At 42.2% G+C, this 23730-nt stretch overlaps 1 protein-coding gene across 1 annotated transcript in view; it reads right to left on the reverse strand.

Annotated features, from left to right (window-relative positions):
- LOC111861772 (brain-specific homeobox protein homolog) overlaps positions 1 to 22743 on the reverse strand; it is a 31916-nt gene extending 9173 nt beyond the window's left edge. Inside the window, exons 1-4 of the mRNA XM_033750453.1 lie at positions 22369 to 22743; positions 18419 to 18554; positions 16479 to 16672; positions 14728 to 14827 (exon numbers count right to left, since the gene is read on the reverse strand). Coding sequence (XP_033606344.1) covers positions 14728 to 14827; positions 16479 to 16672; positions 18419 to 18554; positions 22369 to 22476 — 538 coding nt within the window. The 5' untranslated portion in view covers positions 22477 to 22743. The remainder of the gene's footprint in view (positions 1 to 14727; positions 14828 to 16478; positions 16673 to 18418; positions 18555 to 22368) is intronic.
- Positions 22744 to 23730: the final 987 nt, after the last annotated feature.

Consider the following 23730-nt stretch of genomic DNA (forward strand, 5'->3'; position numbering starts at 1 on the left):
CCCCCCATCTATCTCAGGACGGAGACGTTGAGAGCTTTTTTTTTCGTGTGTATACATATACACACACCAGCCAATGGATAGAGTCCAAAATAAGCCTAATAGTTCTGTACAAAACTATAATATTGCCTGTGGTTCTGTATGAGTATGAAACTTTGTCTTTGACATTAAGGGAGAAACATAGACTGCAGGTGTTTGGAAACAGGGCGTTGAGAATATTTGGACCGAAGAGAGATGAACTGATGGGAGGTTGGAGAAAACTGCATAATGAGGAGCTTCATAATTTGTACTCTTCTCCAAGTATAATTACATGATCAAGTCAAGGAAGATGAGATGGGAAGGGCATGTAGCACAAATGGGGGGAAGAGGAAGGCGTATAGGATATTGGTGGGAAAGAGCCCAATGGGAAGACCAAGGCGTAGGTGGGTGGACAATATTAAAATGTATCCTGGATAGGATGGTATGGCATGGATTGGGTTGATCTGGCTCAGGATAGGGACCAGTGGAGGGCAGAAATGCGCTAATTGGACTAATTTTTCAATGAGTACTGGTAAATGTGATTCCGAGCTTATTGACCTGACATATTATACTGCAGTTCGATGGCTTAGCTATGGAAAGGTTCTTTCGCACTTCTTTCAGCTCAGGAATGAAATTGATATATATTCTTACCGAGAAAAACCATCACGAACCAGTTCTATCAGATAGCAAGTGGCTTTGAAAATTAGCAGTTTTGCTGATCTGGTGAACCATATAAACCATTTGAATTTAAAGTTGCAAGGTGAAAATAACTTAGTCTGTGACTTATTTGCACTTATCAAGGCATTCAGAGCAAAGCTGATACTTCTGGAAATGCAAGTGAAAAATTGTAACTTTGTTCATATGCTATACTGTGCAGAGCTGCATAAAAAGGGTGAAGCAGAATTTCCTTCCTCGTTTGCAAANAATTTCTGAACTCTGAGCAATTTCCAAATTTAAAGAAATTTGAATGTAAATTTATCTGCATTTTTGGGGCGACGTATCTGTGTGAACAAACTTTTTTCCCAGATGAAGTACATCAAATCGAAATACAGGGCAAATTTATCCGATGAACATTTAATGTCGGTGCTTGTGGTTAGCGTTTCAACATTTGAACCTCAATTTAATTAGATTTTAAGAATGCAAAAAGAGTTCCATCATTCACATTAATAGTTTTAATATAATTTGTGATGAAAATATGAGCATTTGCTGCTACTGTCTGTTGTCATTAATATACGATAATTTATTCTCACGTACTTTGTATTTATTTTATGAAATTCTGTGTTTTCAATAAAACTCATATACCTAGAGTTATTAATTTATCATTTTATCCGGCCTGTTGAAAGTGCTGAATTACTTAATGTGGCCCGCAGTTCGAAAAGTTTGGAGACCCCTGCTCTAGACCACCAGAACAACTATGCTTCAGCTTCCTGCGATCCTCCTCATATTCTACGACCTGGTTTATAGCTGCATGAAAAGTCATATTTATTTATTCAGTTTTCAATTTCTATTGACAAAAGACACCGCGGTCTCGAACCCCATACCTTCCCAATACTACGCCAATGTCTTACCCATGTACCACCAGATCTATACAAAGTTGTTACCTTCACCTTCTTCATATAGTACGACTTGCTTCCTACTCCAAAAATTTCTTACATTTTCTTTTTCCACAGAAATAGTCATGTCTTCGAACCACGTATCTTCTAAACCATACACCAATGCCTTACCAAAGGACCGCCACGGTTATGACAACTATTCGCCTTCGTCTTCCACATATCTACCGCTTCGTTTCTACCTTTACAAAATTCCTCTTTACTTCTTGCTTTGTTTCAAAATCAGTTTCCCACTGACGGTTGGCCAGTCACTCATGACCAGATCTTAGTCTTGAAGTGAGCTTCACTGTTTGGCCTCTAATACGAATCCTTTCTGAAGACAAGACGGGTCTATCCCTTCTCACTTGTCACAGTCATTTACTTTCTAATTTCGTCCTTCCTCCTCTGAACTACATGTCACGACCTTTGCAGCTATACATATATATTGCATATGGCTTTATTGGCAATATTTATAAGCGGGAAGAAGAACCGAGAGCACGGACTTCGGAGATGGTGGTGCAGATTGACGTGGCTTGCAGCAGGTTCACATTAATGAGAAGTTTGCCAAACTGGCGAAGACCCTTTATATCGCCGAAAGAAAGGCAAATGAAGCTGCGGAGATGCGAGCCCAGCTGGAGAAGGAGGAGAAACATCTGCGGCAAATTGCGCAGAAGACCCGTGGCATCAGAACTCAAGCAGCTGCCACAGATAAAGATGAAGATGCTAGAAAACGTGATCAGTTGCGTTATGAACGCCACATCGCTAGAGCTGCTCCAGACAAGAGGTCAATGCTGCAGCATGAACGGGAACGAGACGTCAGTGAGAAGATTGCACTGGGTTTGCCAGCCAAGAACATATCAGGCGGGAAGGTTCATTTTGACCAGCGTTTGTTCAGCACTACAAAGGGCATGGACTCTGGCTATGGGGATGAGGAATCATACAATGTGTATGATAAACCGTGGCGTGAGAGTGGCTTCCTTGATGCATACCATGTGTATGGAGATGAACTCGACAAGTTGATCAAAACAAATCTATTTGTGCCTGGTAAAACGTTCATAGGTACTGATCATACTGCCACCAGAAGGCAGAGGAGGATCCGTTTGGCTTGGACCAGTTCTTACCACAGGCTAAATGTGCCAGCAGGCGTCCCAGAGATGACCATGATCAACGGAAATAGCTATAGATTGTAGGGATACAAACAGTTTGTCAGTATAAGAAATGAGTATATTGTGTTTGTGGTGAAGTTGTTTTAATTTGATTCAGTGAATTGAATATGAAAACTTATCTGGTGTTGCAATCAGTGACTTCCAAGAATCATCCTATAATGGAGTATAACGTGACACTGATTAGAACAGACTAGCAGGTCTCTTCACACTGTCTTGTTATTTGCTGGAGGATGCGGAGAATGTGTAAAGAAATTGCCTATTGTGTTAGTATATAAATGTAAACACATTGGACGAATTTAAAGTACACATGTTTCAGCTGCCCTTATACTGTAAAAGTAAGCGTACAATAAAAATTCGTGTTTTGAAAGATTATATGAAGACAGAGCGAAGAGATTACTGTGTTGGGTTTGTAAATTGTGTAAACCCGCAAATGTTACAATTAATTGTAGTTACGACTTGAAGATTGTTAATAAAACCAGTTAACAATCAGAACGGCGTCCATAGTAGACCAAACACGTTACAATATTTTCTGCATCTTGCAGTAATTTGGAGTGTTGCATGAATTAGCTTCGCTGTTTCCACGTCTCGCGATATGTGACCTGTTGGGCCAATTGGGCCATTACTGTGACCCATATGTCCATTGCTAGTGAACTGCCCGGTAAACACTTCCAAGAGATTACGCTCTCAACAATACAGGAACGTCCGTTGCTAGGTAACGGGTCGCTAGACACGCTCCCACAGCAACGAATAAGCACACAATAACAGGAAATGTTGGAGGTGTTGATTTATATTCGGTCGTCCCCGAAGTTATAAAAGGGGCAAGTAAGAACGCGTTCGTCAGAGAGGGCGCCCCAAATGAAGAGGACAGTAACTTTCATATATATATATAAACAATCTTTTCATGAGCCCAGTCGGGGCTGGACACCAAGACAGACTTACGGAGCGTCAGTCGCAATGTGACTTGGACTTTGCATTCGTTCGGAAGTGAGTCGTGATTGCAAATTCGTCATTCGTAAGAGAGGTCAGAGTTCAGATTTCAGCTGTGGAGTGTTAACCAGTGGACAGCGGAAGCTCAAGAAGTGACCGATTCGTAAATCAGAACCAAGTCAGTCACACAGAAGAGAAGACACTCGTAGTCCAGTAAGGAATTGAGCGAGTCTTAGATTGATTGTGAACTGTTATAATTGATTGTAATTAAGACTGATTGTAAAGGAAGGCGTCAATAAATCCAGTCATCCAATCCAGGTTCAAGACAGTCCCACTCTGCATTACAATCTTTAAGTAAGTAGACGGGGAGACAAACTTTGACTGTTGTATGGATTAATAATTTGTCCGTGTAATAACAACCAGTCGTCTGAAGGTAGAAGAACCAGTTCTGGTTACATTGTGTATAATCTTGTCATCTAGGCCTCTCGCCAAAAAAATGGGCAATATTCAACACAATAGGCCTGTTGGTACAGTGAAGAATTGCCACAGGAACTTGAAGGAAGATTGAAAAAGGTAAAGTTGTCCTGCGCTTAGCTAATCAAACACTACGCCATGAAGGCTTATAATGGGGATGTATAGATACACATTTTTTTGGCCTCGGCACTAGCTGGAGATGAGTGGTCAGCTTCACGCCCCTGCAGCTTTACCCCCAGGGAAAGAGCACCCAGTGCCTATTGGATATGAGGTTGGATGGGCCCCAAAGCCGGTCTGGACAACGCGTAGAAGAGAAAATTCTTGACACTACCGGGACTCGAACTCCAACCCCTCGGTCCTTCAGCCCACAGCCAATCGCAATACCGACTGCGCGATCCCAAGGAGAAAGATTAAAATAGATCTTAAATAATAATGGTGTGGATTGGATTATGATGGCTCAAGATATGATCCATTCATGGAAGGAACTGTCGAACTGTATTAAAGGAGAAAAATCTCTAGGTTAGCTGAGTAACCATCAGCTTCTCAAGAAGGACTCACTTCCATGGGGTCAGTTAGAAAGGTCTAATTGCCTTTGTATAAGAGGAGCAGAACCCCTTGAATAAGGGGATCATGGGATCTGTCCATTACATGGCCTCTAATAACACAACAGACAGAAATGTAACAACATAAAGCAGGACTCCATCCGACAGTTCTAGAATCCTTATTGTCTCAAAGAGTGTACCACATGAAATTGCGGAATTGAAATAATGCATGTTGAGAGAGACAAGTGTTATGAAACACCGAGTAGCTCTACAGCCATTTCGTTACAAAATCTTGGCAGGGCAATTATACGTGAAGACTTGTAACTTGTGCCCCTAATTGGGGGTGCTCTCCCCTCCACAATATTAGTTTCGCAACTCGCCAAGTACACGCCGTCATCTCAGAATCGATTGCGCCATCTTGATGAACTTCAGTGGAGTTTAACTTAATTAGATCGAAGTTGAGAGCAAGAGTTGTGATGTTCGCCACCGGCAGCTTGCTAGAAAGCTTCACCATCACCAAAAACCTGTTAGTGATAATGCGTAGAAAATACGAGTATATGAGAGAAGTTCTGAAGAGAATATCTGTACCTAAGAGCCACGAATTCACAGTTTCCTTTCATACCCGTAGCAGGTAACTGATTTCCGTGTGCAAAACAGCCGAAGCATGAAGCAGACAGTTTCGTTTCAGTTCACGGACCTCGAAATTCTTCTACACGTTTCTCTACACAGTTGCTGAAGCAACTGCACCTTTAGGCTGCGCCATAGCTCAAGCGGTTAGTCGCTGGTTTCCCACCGGGGCGGCCCGGGTTCGATCCCGGATCTGGTCAAGTGGGATTTGTGGTGGACAAAGTGGCAATGGGGCGGGTTTTCTCCATGTACTTCGGTTTCCCCTGCCAATCTTCATTCCACCGAATTCTCCATTATCATAATCACCCAGGGCAGGCTACAATAGAGCAATCAGTGGCAGCCGTGCCAAGTGGACCCAGTTAGACTCCACCCCCCACTAAGCGAATTAAAAAAGAATAGGTCTGATGTTGACTCAGCCTCTAAAAGAAATGAGCACCAGGAATCTTCCTGCGAGTAAAAAGCGGCCGGCTCGTAAAACTGACAACTTTACCGCCATCTGTGAGCTGATTGTCAAAAGAAAATGTGAAATCTCGACGTCTCACAACCCTATGGGCCTTCACGGCCTGTTACAGGGATAGCTTTACATAGATCCGTCATACGCAAGGAACTATGTAGGATTCTGTAGAAGCTCTTTCTTCCGCCTGAGACGTATGAAACTTCTCTGACACCACTGTAGTTAAGGTCAGCCTATGAGTAGGCGGTTTTACAGATGCAAGGTGAGTTAGTGAAACTAACTAGATCGTCGTAATCACCCGGGGCAGGCTGCAATACGCCAATCAGTGGCCGCCGTGCCGAGTGGACCCAGTTGGACTCCACCCCCCACCCTCAACTAGGGGAATTAAAAAAAATTTGCGTAACTCACACTAGTTCCGATCGCCATAGCCGGCCGGTTGAACCCAATTCATATTCCTCAATATATTCTCGTCTGGTTTTCTAATATTACATTTTATTTAACTAATAGAATTAGTGTACTCTGCAATTAAAACAGTTTATTTTGTGTTTCTCTTATTTCTCCTAGTAATTTGCAATACAAGTACCGGTTCTCACGGTCTCTCCGCTTGCGGATTTTCTTATTTTCCCTTCTACCCAGAAGATGTAGGCGATATATTCCTCCGAAACTTCGGTTAACACCACATCTACACGGAGCCATATCCCAGAAGATTGCTTTCTTTAAAGAGAAAGCTTTATTAAACAATCCCTCATAAAGAAGAGGGACAGTCTCAGAAACGTTTGGAATGGCTAATCTCTTGAAACGACTTACTTACTCATGGATGTGAGCCTTTCTTGATGAGTCGTCAATTCTGCAGCTACTCAAGAAAATCCCAGCATTTTATGGAACTAGAATGTTTATTACCGTATTCACAAGAACCCTCCACTGGCCCTATCCTGTGCCAGATCAATCCAATCCGTGCCACCCAATCCTATCTCTCTAAGTTTTATTTTAATATTGTCCATCCACCTACGTCTTTGTCTTCCCAGTGGTGTCTGTATGAAGCGACTCGTCTGGAAATTGTGTCATCAACATTTTGAAGTTATTATTATTATTATTATTATTATTATTATTATTATTATTATTATTTACTGCANCTCCTGTGCTCTTGAAACGCTGAACAAACTGACTGTGTATCCGCTCAACCTCAAATTAGGAAGATAACACGTACAAGAGTCTTTGTCTGAAAATCGCTAATTAACTTAATAGACGTCCATGGTTTTATTGCGTTCTGCTTTGTATTGAAACAATTACATTCTTTGATGTTACAAATTAATCATGTTAAGTCCTGAAATCATATTTAAATTGTTTGAAATTCCATGCAAAACGTACTTACCCTGTGTAGTTCATGTAAAATATGAAATTAAGTGACACTAGATACAGTAATAGATACAAAAACTGCAACCCGTCTCGTAATATATTGAATGCCTCGTACACATAAATATCTCTTCTATGTAGGTGGGTGGATAATATTAGAATGGATCTTAGAGAGATAGGTTGGGATGGTATGGATTGGATAGATCTGTCTCAGGATAGGGACCAGTGGAGGGCTCTTATGAACACGGTAATTAACTTTCGGGTCTCATAAAATGCTGGGAAATTCTTGAGTAGCTGCAGAATTGGCAGCTCCTCCAGAAGGGCTCAGCTCCATGAGTAAGCAAGTAAGTAAGTAAATAAAAATGTAAAGTTGAATTTAATGCTTTAAAATCTCGCTAATTTAACTCATTTTCCGCTTCGTCTTCCATTTTACTTCGGTACTGCCATCAGTGAGGAAGAATATGTCATTGTGAGACATTTTATTAGTAATTTTCATGGAAACAATTGAAGTACTGAAGCGATAGAACCATATAAACAGATCTGTTATTGACAGCGTTCTTTACACGAGTCCTTGGAAGAGGAAAGATGCTTGAATAATGCAAAATATTAAGAGTCCTTTCCTCAAGGAAGTGGTGTCGCATTGTCTGGTTCTTGTTTGCCAACACTTCAGAGGAACATAAAAGTGAACTCTGTGACCTGTAGTCCGTAAGCGAACTATACCGACCGAGCGATCGCCGCTAGTCGGCGAAGTTAGTGCCAACTTTTGCGGATAGAGGGTGTCGCGTGGTCAGCGCAACGGATCCCCACGGCCGTTAGTCTCGGTTTTCTAGACTGGAGCCGCTATTTCCTTGAAATAGCTCCTCAGTTATCCTCACGTGGCTGGGTGGACCCCGTTCCAGACCTACCACTTCTCAGAAAACCTGGTAGAGCCGGGAAACGAACCTGGAACCTCTGGGTATGTAGCCAGGAACTCTGACCACTAGACCACAGAGGCGGCCATCCAGAGGGACATACTATCTCCATTTTCAAGGAGCACTGCTTTGTGGTGGCTTTCCTTGCTCTTCAACCACGACAATGCCTGTCTCATTCATGAGAGCAGTGTACACCAAACACGAGAGATTTTCTGTATAAATGAAACGCTTCATAAGACGGAATCTCTCCCTTAGACCCATATTTGAAGTTTTATAAATTGACATTTAGATGAATTAAATTGATAGGTTGTGAATTTAATTTATTTTATTAGACATAATATAATATAGCATCATCGTTTTAGAGGTTGACATATTATAACCTTTAATAATTTGTGTTAAGGCATGAAAATAAATCCCGTCATATCGAAAAAAAAAAGATAATTTAATTGGGCTGAATGCACGTATAGTAAGGGAGATATTGCTCGTAGCGCTGGGATCTGCCTCCATTTCCTGTTCCCCTCTAAGAAGACCTCCCCTACATGTCACTCGCCTGCCACAGAGGCGCTTCAAATCGATACACTAAATGCGAAATTTTTCCTGCGGCACAGCCCGGAGGTCTAGCTTGTTACTAATGACGTAGAAGTTAATTCTAATTAGGTGTGTTGAAATAGGCAGGCCACATTGACATTCGTGAAGGGTTACTTCATTTCTTTGCTCGGAAAATTTCCGGGAACGGCTTCGGAAAATGCAAGCATCGTTTGTATGAAACCGGACACTATTATATCGCAGGAGAATTTCAACGGCAAGAACAAGGACGCATTTACATGAGATTGTGAGGGAAACTACAAACACCTGCTTTGTTGTTACTTGCATTTCCTGTAATGTGACCGCCTCTGTGGTCTAGTGGCCAGAGTTCCTGGCTACAGATCCAGAGGTCCGGGTTCGATTCCTGGCGCTACCAGATTGTCTGAGAAGTAGTGGGTCTGGAACGGGGTCCACCCAGCCTCGTGATGATAATTGAGGAGCTGTTTCAAGGAAATAGCGGCTCCGGTCTAGAAAGCCGAGATTATCGGCCGTGGGGATCCGTTGCGCTGACCACGCGACAACTTCTATCCGCAAAAGTTGGCACTAACTTCACTGATAAACGGCGGTCGCTCGGTCGGTATAGTTCGCTTGTGGACTACAGGCCACGGAATTTGTTTGTTTTTGTGTATGTAATGTAAATAGTGCAGTGCCGATAACAGTGACCAAGCGGTCAAACGCATGAACTGTCTTCGCTCGATCGAAGACTGGGCTCGTGGGTTCGAATCCCACTCAAGAAGGCATGGATATATGTGTTTGCGTTTATTCTGTGTTGTGTTGTTCTGTGTATAGGTAGAGGCCTTGTGATGGGCTGATCCCCCGTGCAAGGAGTCCTAACGAGTGTGTAGAAAAGATTACGAAGTGAAGAAGAGGCCGGGTCCCAACAAAGGGCTCTAGAGCGATGGATAAATGAATGAAGGATTGCTGAGATATGACTCCGTGTGTTCGAATCTCAGAAGCTAGTACTGCACATAGCTACTACTGTAGCAATCTCATACTTCACACATGAAAGATAAGTTCAAAATCCAACACTTAAATACAATTTAGCTCGTGCATTAACATCCTGGGCTCATGTGACGGGGCCATACATGTCCAGTCCTGTCTGAACTACAAAATGTGTTGTATTACTCGACTTATTAAAATTATATTACAGATTTTTTATTGTTGATGTTAGTGGTAGTAGTAATTAGTTTAGTTATCCCTGTGCTTGACTAATTAAGCACTACANAAGTACCGTTACGGTCAAGAATTTTCTCTTCTCCAAGTCGTTCAGACCTGAGGTCTTTCCTCGGAGTAAAGCTGCCGGGGCGTGAAGCTGACCACTCATCTTAAACTAGAGTCGAGGTCAAGAAAATGTGGAACTATACAGCCACTCCCATATACGCCTTCATGGCTTAATTCGTTAATTACAGGGACAACTTTACTTTACTTCAGTAGAAGTAGCAGCTTGAAAGCAAAGTACGTATATTTTCTGAAGGTTGCCTCCCGTTGCAGTTTACGTTCTAGAGATATCTCACTGTGCATAATTTTGGACCTAACATAAGTATAATCCATGATTTCTCAAGAGATGCTGAGAAAACAATTAAATTATTGCTGGTGTCCTGGCTGAATTGCGAATAAAACCCTTCCCGAACTTGAGTGAACCAACACGTTCGATGACACACTCTCTCGAAGTCACGTGACAGGGTTTCTCAACATTTTTGTGTTTGAGGTTCTCGCAGTGGTAGTTATGAAGAGTCGTATCTTCTGGAGTATGACTCCGTGTAGTCCGTTGAAAGTCAACTGACGTTTCAGAGGACCATGCCACCCACGTCTTCAATGTTGAATAGTAAGCCAAGCAAGAGACTAGCAAGCAAAGATTTACTTTATGTGTTTCGATCGAAATGTCGGTTGGCTTTCAATGGACTTCACGCCGATACATCCCAGGAGACAGAACTCCTCTCGGAAGTGTTTTGTTGCGATAATTCATGAGTACCTGTTCTCCTGTCCACCACTGACATCTCTGCAGATACGATTCACCAATTATATCGATACGGAATTGGAGTGGTGCGTTATTTACTTCTTTATTTCGTTAAATATTCGTAGTCCTACAGAATTTGAAATATATTTCTAGCAAAAACTTTAACTCTTTAGAAATGCCAAATGCTCAGTATTAAAGATAATGAAATATGTAAAGTTATCCCTGTGTTTAATTTTGCACTACGCCATGAAGGCGTAAGGGGGAGTAGATATATATGTAGATCCACATTTTCTTGACCTTGGCACTAGTTGGAGGTGAGTGGTCAGCTTCACGTCCCTGCCGCTTTACACTTCGTACCTATTGAATAGGAGGCTGGGTTGTCCCCAGGTTCGGTCTGGATGACATGGAAAAGAGAAAATTCTTGACCCTACCGGGACTCGACCTCCGACCCCTCGGTCGTCCAGCCCGCAGCCAGTCGCTATATCGACTGCGCTAAGAAAAAAATCGGCTGTTTTTTGTCAGAATCGAACGAAATGCACATATACACTCTGTAGGCAGAATGTTGAGTTCTGTTTATTAGAGCAGGTGGCACATATGAAACCATTAGGTTATAAAGGATTAATATTGTATAGGCCTATATTTTGTCTGCTATCTGTTCTAGTTTTCAGCACAATCAGTGCTCCTAATTTGGTTCTATGTAGGCTTAGAAGTAGAGTTTATCCCTATGGCAGATCTATAGGGACAATAATGGAATCCGCCTGACAAATTTTAAAGTAGATTTTCAATACGAAAACCGAGGCCTTTTAAGTGGTTTGTGAGCTGAGACGAGGCAGCAGGATTTCACATGTGTCCTTCCATTAAGCGATCAATATTTCTATGCCGTGAAAAACGAAAAAAATGCAACTAATCTTATTCCAGTACAGCCGCATTGACGTAGTATCCCAAATTAATTAAATCCCCTTGTAGTCGCCTTGCACATTCCAACCACACAGCACAAATTCTGACGCTGTCCTATTTATTTGTACGGTTTTCTAACAAAATTAAAACATACACTTTTAGGTCTATATTACGAAACTAATTTTTCCCTCCTGTACTCAGTGACACTGAGGGCTGGGAGACGACAGGTAAAACAGGTATGACTGCCCATAATGTGGTTAAATATTTAGTAAAATTTATTAAAAATTATGAGGACATTTCAAAGGCATTATACCGCAGGAATGAGCGTCACGTTGAGCTCAATAATATGCACAGACTATGTAGAAATGGGTTGAAACTGTTGTTCTGATACTGCGGCCGTCGCACTGCGGCACCCCATTCAGGCCATGAACTGCTTAATCTTTATGTTACAACTAACACTAAACTATTTCCTAGATAATGTACAAAACCGTGTGATAAACGAATGCTTATCTTGGTAACAATTCAGTGCGTGCCGGTGATAAGGCCTTGGTGGTCTCACCTCCGATCAATCGAATATGAATCAGCATCAACAGGACAGAGTTCGGTAGGCCATCAAGTGTTGCAAGTGCTCCCTTAGTGGCATCTGTTTTTAGCCTAATTTCCTTATTTTCAAAAATGAAAGGGGGCTTGTCACCCTACTGTCTATGTTCCTGTGTCCTATCCCAACGTATGAAAGTCGGAATACTGGAGCCAGAAGAGACGGCCTTTGCTTGGCGACGGCTCAGTCAACACGTCCCCAAGGAAACTAATACAAACGCAATAACAGAACTCTTTAACGCCGTGATTTCTATGAGAGCCATGCCATTTTAAATACTCAAAATGCCTACGTGACGCAAAGAAAGGCGGTTAGTTGTTCCGAGCGCTGGAGTGAGAGATGTGTGTGTGTGTGTGTGTATGGAGTTGGTCAGTTCAAGCGCGAGTGTCCGCTCCAGTCACCCCCACTAGAGGAGTGACCAGCAGTTAAATAGCAGGACTCCTTCGACGGGGATCAGCCCGTCGCAAGGCCGCTACCTACACACGGAACAACAAAGACACAGAATAAACGCACACAAACATCAATGCCTCGAGTGGAATTCGAACCCACGATCCCAGTGTTCAAGCGAGCGAAGACAGTATATTCATTAGCCCGCGCGGCCACTGGGACAACTTTCGACGATTGTTTTGTTAAAGCCAGTGCAAAATCAGTTACAAACAGGCGTGTGTCTCAGACTGTGGAGAAATCCAGTACTTGGTAACAGCAGTAAGTATTGTGTTGCAACATTTTAATGAAGGAGGCTGTGTACGACAACAGGTGCCGGGGATAAATTGGAACCTGCCTACTCACTTTCGTCTGGTGGCTGTAGCTTTATCCCCAAGATTAGATTTTGAAACAGCCTAATGAAAAATGGGCAGTTTTCCCCCTGGTGTAGCATTAATCAGGTATGGTTAGTTTACACTCTGAGAAGTAGTGGGTCTGAAACGGGGTCCACTCAGCCTCGTGAGTGTAATTGAGGAGCTAGTTCAAGGAAATAGCGGCTCCGGTCTATAAAACAGATTAACGGCTGTGGGGATCCGTTGCGCTGAACACGTGACACCCTATATCGGCAAAAGTTGGCACTAACTTCGCCGACAAGCGGCGTCGCTCGGTCGGTATAGTTCGCTTGCGGACTACAGGCCACGGAGTTTGTTTTGTTTGGTTACTTTACGCATGGCGTCTGTATGTTTTCTATGTATAAGCAGTGCATTACAAATTAAGCGGGGATCAGCTAAATGACGAGGCGACATGAGGATGCCGGGCGTCGCTCTAGATGACGGACACTTGTTAGGCAACACTAAATAGGAGATTTGTATGCAAGTACTATATGTAGTTAGGTTAGCTGTCGCCACAAGAAGCTATTTCCTTGAAATAGCTCCTCAATTATCCTCATGAGGCTGAGTAGATCCCATTCCAAATCCATTATTTCTCAGAAAATCTAGTAGCGCCGTTAATCGAACCCGGGACCTCTGGATCTGTAGCCAGGAACTCTGACCACTAGATCACAGGGGCGGTCGTCTTATATATTTTATAGTTTATTACAAACTTGTATTTTAATGGTTTTATCTTAGGTGGATACATAGTGGGATATACCAAAAGCATTTGTTGGTACTTAAGTGAAAATGAATGAAAGCTAATGAGACCATAATAAATAATGAATTTGGAAGGGATAACACTTGTTATTAAAATCGCAATCAAAATGCAGAAGAATAATATTAATTTGAATTGTATCGACGCAGTAAATGAAAAATAAACAAGAATGAAGAAAAGTCTTTAAAAAAGTGACACAAACAATTAGACGTACAATTATTACTTTAGTCCTTTTCAAAGACTAAATTCGAAACTGCCGAAATTTAAACAAAATGTAAAACGATATTAATTATTATATAGACAAATATTAAAAATACAAGTATGTAAACAGTGGCTGATGTACACAATGCGATTCCTAAGTGAGGTTCTGCTGATGGCCCAAGTGCCAAATCAGTCATGTAAAGAAATAAATGCATGATTTATTAAGCTTTGTTGATTGGCCGCGCCATAGCTCAAGCGGTTAGTAGCTGGCTTTCCACCGCGGCGGCCCTGGTTCGATCCCTGTCTTGTCAAGTGGGGTTTGTGGTGGACAAAGTGGCGCTGGGGCAGGTTTTCTCCGAATACTTCGGTTTCCCCTGCCAATCTTCCTTCCACCAATTGCCCCACAATCACCCTCACCTATCATCTGGGGCTGGTACAATAGGCCAGAAGCGGCCGCAGTACAAGGGACTTAGTCCCACCCCACTAGCAATAAAAAAAATTTGTTGATATTACGTGTATATTGTAAAATAATATGGTAACTCGTGTATTAAAAATTCTTAATTTTATGTTTTATCATAATTTGTCAAAGCGCGCAATAGACATTAGTAATTGTTCATTTAGACCTTTAATTAAATTAATCTTTAAAATAGATCCAAATTAATCCAAAGTAAATACAGGTGGACAAAATTAATTACAGGATTGTAACGCCCGAATTTAATGTAAGTCTGTTAGGGGAGTTTGATGCTGTTACGTCAGGAAAGGCGAACGGACATGGCGTGCCTTACAGGCGAAACGTACCTAAAGCAAGTAACATTGTTGTATAAATTGTGTATGAAGGAAGAAAGCAGCACGCCACTGTACTCACCGGAAGTGGCTCTCTCTGCGTTGCTGTACTTGGCGTCCTCATTCAGCTTCCTCAGCTGCTTCTTGTGTTTCATGCGGCGGTTCTGGAACCATGTCTTCACCTGGACACAGAAACGTTTCCGTTCATGGCGGTTAGTGGCGTGTCGCTACTTCATTTCAGCGAAGTAAGGGACGGGGAGTTAAGGTGTCGCATCTTTAACGAATCGCTCTTGTAGCTTCTGGGTTACGACACCGAGCAGGCTGCCTTAAGCAGAAACCCTTGGGAACTGCATTCAGGAGATTCGATTTTCGACCAGCCTGACCGAGAATTTTTAGCGGTTTGCCTCAGTCCCTTCAAGGAAGTTATTATTAGTTCTTTGCTGTTTCTATAATCGTTGTATTAGCAATTAGTATTAATTCACACAATTTTCTTTGGAAATATTTATAATATATGTCAAGTTTTAATATATAGAAAATAATGTAAACCTGTTACAGTACCGGATCCAGATTTTCAATAAGGTAGAAAAAGGTAACGGCATTTTAGTGATGGTAGAACCGGGATAGCTAATTAGGCATAGCGGCTGGCTACGGACTGGACGACCGAGGGGTCGGAGTTCGAGCCTCGTTAGGGTCAAACATTTTTTGTTTTCCACGTGGTCCACACCGACTCTGAGCCCACACAGCTTCCTATCCATTGGGTACCGGGGACTCTTTCCCCGGGGGTAAAACGGCCGGGGAATGAAGCTGACCACTCACCTCCAAAAAGTTCCGAGGCCAAGAAAATGTGGATCCATACATCCACTCCACTATAGGCCTTCATGGCGTAGTGCTTAATTAGTTAAGTCCAGGAACAAACTTACCTTTTTTTTATCTTTACAATTCAGTGATAGATTTTCTGATAATATATCATATAATAGTGATCCATGAGGTCGGAGCTTATAGTGGTTTTTAATAAATATTAGTTACCTTTTAAAGTTGTCTTAATAATTATTTAAAGTAAATTTCAGTTTTACTAATATTGCATAAGTATTTAATTTTATTACACACATTTTTATATCACCTTCGATGTTGACATGTATGTTTGTTCCTTCATCACAACTATTCCCTTAATCACACTTTGTCATGTCAGTATTCCCTTGATTTCAATTGTGCCCTTTCTGAAAACGGGGTTTCAACATGCACTCCCCCCCCCCACACAGAAAGTATTGATCTGTTTCTTTGATATTATGTTGTTCTTCTATTGAACTGGTGCCTCTGATCTTCTCTGGCCCTCATCCATGTTAAATATTCTTCTCACCTGAACCCGAAGTTTTTCCCAACCCCAAACCATACTTACCCGAGCCCTAAACCAATACTACCTGAAACTGGAAACATCCCTATCTGAGCCACATGCTAAGCCCGTCTCACCTTTGTATCACCTTACCCTTAACTTCGTTTTAACCTCATCCAAGTCTCATTTGGACCTCATATTTTCTCTGTCGCTCCCAGTATGTCGTGCCAGTTCACTATGATTAGGTTAAGATATCAGTTTAACTTCAATCTTACCCGAGCCTCATCATATTTTCCGTTTGAATCTGGTCATCTGTGTAATCTCATCTGAGCCTTATGATATTGCCAAGTGAGTCTTACATCAGTTTTACCAGAGCCTGACATCCTTTACTCAATAATCTTCCCTGGTTTTCAAGTTAGTACAAATTCAGCCTGGCGTCAGCCTTAACTGAGCCTTTTCCTAGGTTTCTCAGCATTCTTTCCCGGTTTCCATCTCATTCTCACCTGAGTCTCCGAGAGTTTGAGAGCATTCGCCAGCTCCACACGCTCTGGTGTGGAGAGGTACCGTTGAGACTCGAACCGCTTTTCCAAGCCCATCAGCTGGTGGTCCGAGAACACTGTCCTCGCCTTCCGCCGCCGACAGTGCTTGGCCCCCATATCTCCAGCGTCGCCCGCAAACAGGCCGCCGAAACCTAGACCTGCGCAGACAAGTAGAATACTAATACTAATACTCCGTGGTTTTAGTCCGCGAGCGAACTATGCCGACCGAGCGACCGCCGCTTGTCGACGAAGTTAGTGCCAACGTTAGCGGATAGAGGGTGTCGCGTGGTCAGCGCAACGGATCCCCACGGCCGTTAATCTCGGGTATCTAGACCGGAAACTAGCAAGGACACAAAGGGTTTAGCAGTAAGAAAGATCTTGCAAGGCATTTGCCTTGTTTCAGTGGCAATAGCAACTTCATTATAGTGATTTCACTTTGTCAGTAATCACACTCGAGAGAGAACTCACTTTCGCAATTTAAACACGTTTTATAAAAAATACCCATGAGCTATAGAGCAGGGATATTTCAGTCGGTGTAGTTTCGGGTTACGGGTTGGAAGGCTGGGGTTCGATTTCCTGCAGAGCGAGTGTTTTTTTTCTCCAATGCACAGATCTCAGAACGGCTCTGGACCTCACCCAGCCTCATATCCGGTGGTTAAGGGGGGTTCTTGCCCCGGGGATAAAGTTGCTACTTTGTAAAGCTGACCATTCGCCTCCACCTATTTCCGAGGTCAAGAATTCTGGAGCTATACGTCAACTTCCCCATACGTCTTCATGGCCTACTGCTTAAGTAAGAATAAGCACGGCTTCATCTTTTTTTTTGTTTTGTTTAAAGTACTAAGTCCGCAATCACTGAATAGCATACTTGTATGTTGTAACTTAGATTCATTATTAGCCTATGTTCCTTATTTTGAAAGAATGAAAGGCTTATGAGATCACCGTACTGTCTGAGACCCTTCCTATTTTTTGGTTTTCTATGTTGTCCGTGTCCCATTAAAGAAACGTGGTCGATTATTTCGTCCCACAAATTCTTGTTTTCAGTAAATGTATATATTTCCACTAAGTCTTATCCTTGTGTTGTAGAAATAGTAGCCATTCGAATTTCTGCTCAGAATATACTGCGACGGAATACGACCATCTATTAGGCAACGGCTCGGTAAACACTGCCTAAAAGTCTGAATAGCAGCAGAGCAGAAGTAATTTTGCTAGGCAAAGGTTTCAGCGGCAATGAATATTGACAAAGGAATTACCGTGACAACAAACAGAATAATAGAGGACAATTAACTGTTCGATATTGTGACGTATATTTGGGCCGCGTGGCAGTTAAAAAGGAGTTCATTCATGAATTCGAGAAGAGGAGAGATTCATCAGACAGACGTCGTGCAGGAGGAGTTCAATGTGTAAGCTGTTATCGACTAGAATTGTAAAGAAATGCCAATAAATACAATAATCAAATCCAGAACCCATTATTATTAGTCACGTAACTGCAAATTCAGTTCGTAAGCCTATTGATACTTCTGGAAAAATACATTTCAGTTTACATGATATTAATGTATTTTTTTATTTTATTCTGTTCTTCCGTTTTTTCTTCTGTTCGTGTTTCTGTATTGCTGTAATCGTGCCCTGAACTATCGAATCAAATAATTTAATATATTATTATTATTATTATGAGCTCTGTTCCAGAAATTGTGGAGTTAATAGCATGCAGATTCTATCAAGTCGAGATTTCAGAGTGCACCTCAAAGGATGTGTGAGCGAATCTAGGGCATGGCTATCTGTAAAGACTGTGGCTAGATATGGGAAATATAAAAATCTCCCTTTAATTTACAACTAAACTTAATATCCTCATGACATGGCCAGATGCTTCTCTCGTCTCCCGTGTGCGATTGGGGTCACATACCTACCTGGCGTCTGGAAGAAGGGCTCCGCTTTGTGCAGGTAGGGATGAGCTGCAGGATGAAGATAGGCAGCGTGCAGCATGTAGTAGCCATTGGACAGCACAGAGGAGCCACGACTCAACGCCGGACCCATAATCGGGACCTAGAACGAAAGACTTAATCACTCAACAGTATGGGTTAGCATTAAAACTCAATTCTGGCTTGCGAAAATGTTTCTCTTACCTTCAGAGTTTCCTATCAGAACTTGATAGTATGCATTCTCACTTGTTTCATATCCGGCAGACCTCATTCTCTTACCTATAGAGGCGGGCTATGGGCTGGGCGGCCGAGGTTCGATTCCCGGCAGTATCAAGACCATTTCTGTATTTATCCTTTCCAGCAGATACCGGAAGGCGGGGCTCTATCCCAGGGGTAAAGCGGCCGGGACGTGAAGCTCACCACTTACCATCTAGTGCCGAGGTCAAGAGTGGTGATGTGTCTCAATTCCTAGACGAGTCTTCGTGGCGCAGTGCTTAATTAAGCGGGGCAAATTTACCCTTAAGTTAATAGTATTTGGAGGAGGCACACAGTAGCGTAGTTGGTTGAGGTCCTATGCTACAAGCCGGAAAGTCGCGGATTCGATTCCCGGTGTCATTGATTTTTTTCAATTGACCTAATCCTTCCAGCTGCATTATGGTCCTGGGGTCGACTCAGCCTTTAACAGAAATGAGTACCAGGAAATTTCCTGGGGTGTTAAAGGCGGCCGGCGCGTAAGGCTGACAATCTCACCGCAATCTGTGAGCTGATTGTCTTAGAAGATGAGGGGGCCTCGATCTCTCACACCGCTGTGGGCCTCCACGGCCTCTTACAGGGACAGCTTTCTTAATAGTGTCTGGTTAAGGCTCTCGTAGTTATGCGTTTCTCTCCAGGATTCCATTAATTTCTGAGGTGCAAGTTCTCTCTTAATCATGAGCAGCTGATTAAATGTTGAGCCTGATCGAATGCCCTTTTCGACAGAGACGGTTTCTTAGTTAGGGCATTGGTGCGAACCTTTCCGCTACCTGGCACGAGCCTGTTCACCAACATGAAGTGGTTCTACCTGTCCTGGCCACTGCAGTATCGTCTCATGTCGGAATGCCGTATCTGTTGTTACACACTATCAGAGAGTTACTGCGTTCTTAACTTTGCGTGTGGTCGCTGTCGCTAATCTACGCAGTTCATAAATCACTAGGACACGCTAAGTCTTCTCAGTCTTCACTAGTCGTATCCTTGCAACGGATTTATAACAGTCTCACTGTAAATACAACGCATAAAAAGTCTTCTCTTCAAGGGTCGAATTTCAATTGACTTTCAACTGAACTGATAATTCAAGTCAAAGTCAAAGTCATATTGCGACTGACGACCAGTCAATCAGTCAGTCTTGGTGTCGAGCCAAATCTGGATCTTATGACCAGATATTTACTAGTATTAATGTTTGACAGTTACAGTCTTGTTATTGTGAGGCGCCCTCTCTGATGAGAGGATGGGTCTGTCTATTGTGAACTGACAATTATTGTTGGCTTCTCGTTATATAGACGGGTCGGACCACTGCACAGAAAACACAGTCGTTGCCCAGCAATAAATATATGCGAACCACATAGAAAACATTTCTTGCGACACCGGTTCTATTGTTAAATTTACAGTGCTATTAAATAGCAACAGAAGTTATCCGATTGTTTTCTGCGTATTCCTTGCCGCGGGAATATGTTTACGGAGTCATTGCCTAGAAATAGGTTTACTCTATTGCTGGTTGCGTATTTATTGCGGGATTGTTTACCGAGGCGTTACCTAGAGATGGATACACATGTCGCCATATAATTTACTTTATACGTTGAACATAGGCCGTACTCAGTTGTGTTCCAGTTCCTATTCTTCGGCATTGTAAGCTTTGAGGTTCTCAATACACCGCCCATGTGTTCTTGAGTATGATGCCATGTAGTCTAATAGGTGTTTTTCGCGGTTTCGGAAGACTTTTCTGCCTCCATCTTAAAGGTAGAAGATTGCGTTTCTATCCTAAAAATGGAAGCAGATTGTTCTTGAACCGTCGGCAAAAAATACCTACCAGACTACACGGTGTCATCCCAGAATTCTTCAAGATTTTGCATTGTTTCCATTCGAATAGTAAACTCATTGTAACCAACTTACTTTACAAAACGCAAAAAGTAAAAGTAAAGTAGAAAGTTGTTATCTACTCATAATAGAACGGGCTATACGTATTTTCCGAATGCACCCTTCACGATTTTGAACTTAATTTGGTCTTGCTCAATATATATTTATCGTAGGCGAAAATCGGTTGTTTCAAAGCTGATTATACTGCGGATATCGCAGTCTAAAGAAAATGTGGGAACCTCGACGTCTCACAACCCTATGGGCCTTCACGGCCTGTTACAGGGATAGCTTTACATAGGTCCGTCATACGCAAGGAACTATGTAGGATTCTGTAGAAGCTCTCTCTTCCGCCTGAAGGGTATGAAACTTCTCTGACACCTCTGTAGTTAAGGTCAGCCTAAGAGTAGGCGGTTTTACAGATGCAAGGCGAGTTAGTGAACTAACTAGATTTAATCCCTGGGACTATTGTAATATTGTCGTCGGGGAGGAGAGGCTAACAAATTAGACAAGTGTCTGGAACTTGAGAGAGAACATGCCTATAAGTTTAAGTCAATGTAGTTGATAAGATCTAGTGATAATTTTTCAAAACACAACATTAAATATTATGAAACAGTCGGTTGGTTGGTTAGTACATCTAGTTGTGATTCGGGGGGTCCAAGGTTCAAGTATCTTTCCGGAACCGGCAATTTTGACTGAGGTATTTCGTGTCGTCAGTAGAGTACCTCAAATTAAGTCATGACAGCTTCCTTCCAGATCATTTACAATTCATTGTTCACCAATCATTCTATCACTCCACGCTATATTTAAACTAACTTCCTCACAGTGCATTTAAATGATTCATAAAGAAAGAAAGAAACAAAATGAGCGTTGGCGTTCTAGACTCTGCTTCCGAATGATAACATAAGAAGTTTCCTTTTATCCTACTGGATCGTAATATTAGCCTCCAGTAAGTTGATTTAATTACACGTTTTATGCTATTATGCTGATTCAAAATTGTTCGCTGGATGTTCGCCTACTTTATGACTATTGTGGCGTGTACGGGTGATTTAAAAGACGGGTTTAAATGTTAAAAAAAATAAAGTTGTCCCTGTGCTTAACTAATTAAACACTACGCCATGAAGGCGTGTGGCGGCGTTGATGTATAGGTCCACATTTTCTTGACCTTGGCACTAATTGAAGGTGAGTGGTCTGTCACGCCAACATGGGTTTCTGGATATATAGCCTCGGGTCGGATCACAGCACAGAAAGCATGTCCACTGCGTAGAAATGGCCATCCTCTATTGTCGCTTATTCCCTCGAATGTGCTTACTGGGTCGTTGCTTAACAATGGACATGGGGTTACCAACATAGAAAACATCTCTTGCAAGATCTGTGGTATTGTTGCACGCCTGTATTGCGGGCGTTACCGAACAATGGATCTACTCTATTGTTGGTAATTTATTTGTTGCGGGCTTGTTTACCGAGAATCTGTCTCCGCGGGAAGGTGTTTATCTGGCTCAGCAATGGGTCTATACATCACAATATAAAATACTGAATTTATATAATATTGGATGCGACTGAAAAACATTGTTCTTATAGTTGTGAATGATCCGCCATTAAGACCGGCCACTGTTATCGGCTTACCTTGAATACATATCAAACCAAAAATAAAAGTTAAAGTAAAGCTTACATAGGCTAATTGATTTGAAGTCCTGTTATTATGCAAAGGACATGAGGCGACAATATATCGACTGATATTCAGGTTATTTGGCACTAAATACTCTAACAGAATATCCTGTTCTGGCCCTCTGATAACACCACCCGCTGACCTTCATTCTTTTATACCTTACCTGAGGAAGAGTAGGTTTGGGTCGAAACAGAATGTCTTCTATGAGGAAAGAAGTATGTTGGCTTCTGACATCTTGCAATCTCTTATCTCTCTGCTGCAGAATATCCATTGCAAAAATGTTGGAATATACTCTCGTTCACGCTTGGAGTCCCATGACACTTTCAGCTTGTAGTCTCACTTTGAAGTAATTTAATTTATTCTTGTCCATTTCACCACAGTAAATTTTTATTATATATGAAGCACGAGAAGTCTATAATCTTAACAATGATTTACTCTATTAATTAATTTAGTAAGTTTATAATTTGGTTTTGTTTACGTGTGTCTGTGAAGGATTATTAACGAAATGCCGTAATATTGACATAATCACATCCTTTTACTGATTATATCGCGAAGCGAAGTTCCCGCTACTTTGGGAGTTATCTACCACAACGTCGCCCCTTCATCAGGCCAGACTGTGGCGGTTAAATATAGAATCTTACATCAGTCACACACGTTCCATTTAAACCACCCCTTGTTATAAAACTGTGTATGTGTCCTTATGTCCGGGTGAATACGATCATATTTGATTGGTTATGCACACAATGGAGGAGTGGTCTCCTTTTTCTCTGATTGGACGTTTAGAGTGTTCTCTCCCCTAAACCTCGCCTTATAGCAGAGGGTTGCCCATAGCAACGCAAGTGTATGTGGGGTGGATCCCTCCCCCCCGGTGCATTTGGGTCCAAATTGGAGAATCTAATGAAACTCCATATAATACTGAGATTTGCTGGATAATATTGTCTTTGATGAGGTAACTTAAATTAATTACAAACATCGACAAGAAAGGCTTCCCGTGGCACTATTGCCAGATACGTGTTGAAGAGTGTTTGTTGGGCTCAGGTTAGGTTCAAGCTGGCTTACAAACAAAAGACGAACTCCGTGGCCTGTAATCCGCAAGATAACTATACCGACCGAGCGACCGCTCTTGTCGTCGAAGTTAGTGTCAACTTTGGCGGATAGAGGGTGTCGCGTGGTCAGCGCAACGGGCCGTCTCTGTGGTCTAGTGGTCAGAGTTCCGGGCTACAGAGCCAGAGGTTCCGGTTTCGATTCTCGGCGTTATCAGATTTTCTGAGAAGTAGTGTGTCTGGAACGGGGTTCACTCAGCCTCGTGAGGACAATTGAGGAGCGATTTCAAGCTGGTTTACAGTAGCTCTATTAAAACACGACTTAAATAAGTTCATCTTGACCCATAAAGAAGCCAGAATATCCGGATATCTAAAGGACACGATACAGAGGAATAAATATCTAAACTAGGACCCTAAAGCAAGAATTTAGAGATCAGCGTAAGACCAATTATTGCATATTCTGTCGAGACAAGAGTGGACAC

Source organism: Cryptotermes secundus, unplaced genomic scaffold (genome assembly GCF_002891405.2).
Source record: "Cryptotermes secundus unplaced genomic scaffold, Csec_1.0 scaffold413, whole genome shotgun sequence".
Lineage (NCBI taxonomy): Eukaryota > Metazoa > Arthropoda > Insecta > Blattodea > Kalotermitidae > Cryptotermes > Cryptotermes secundus.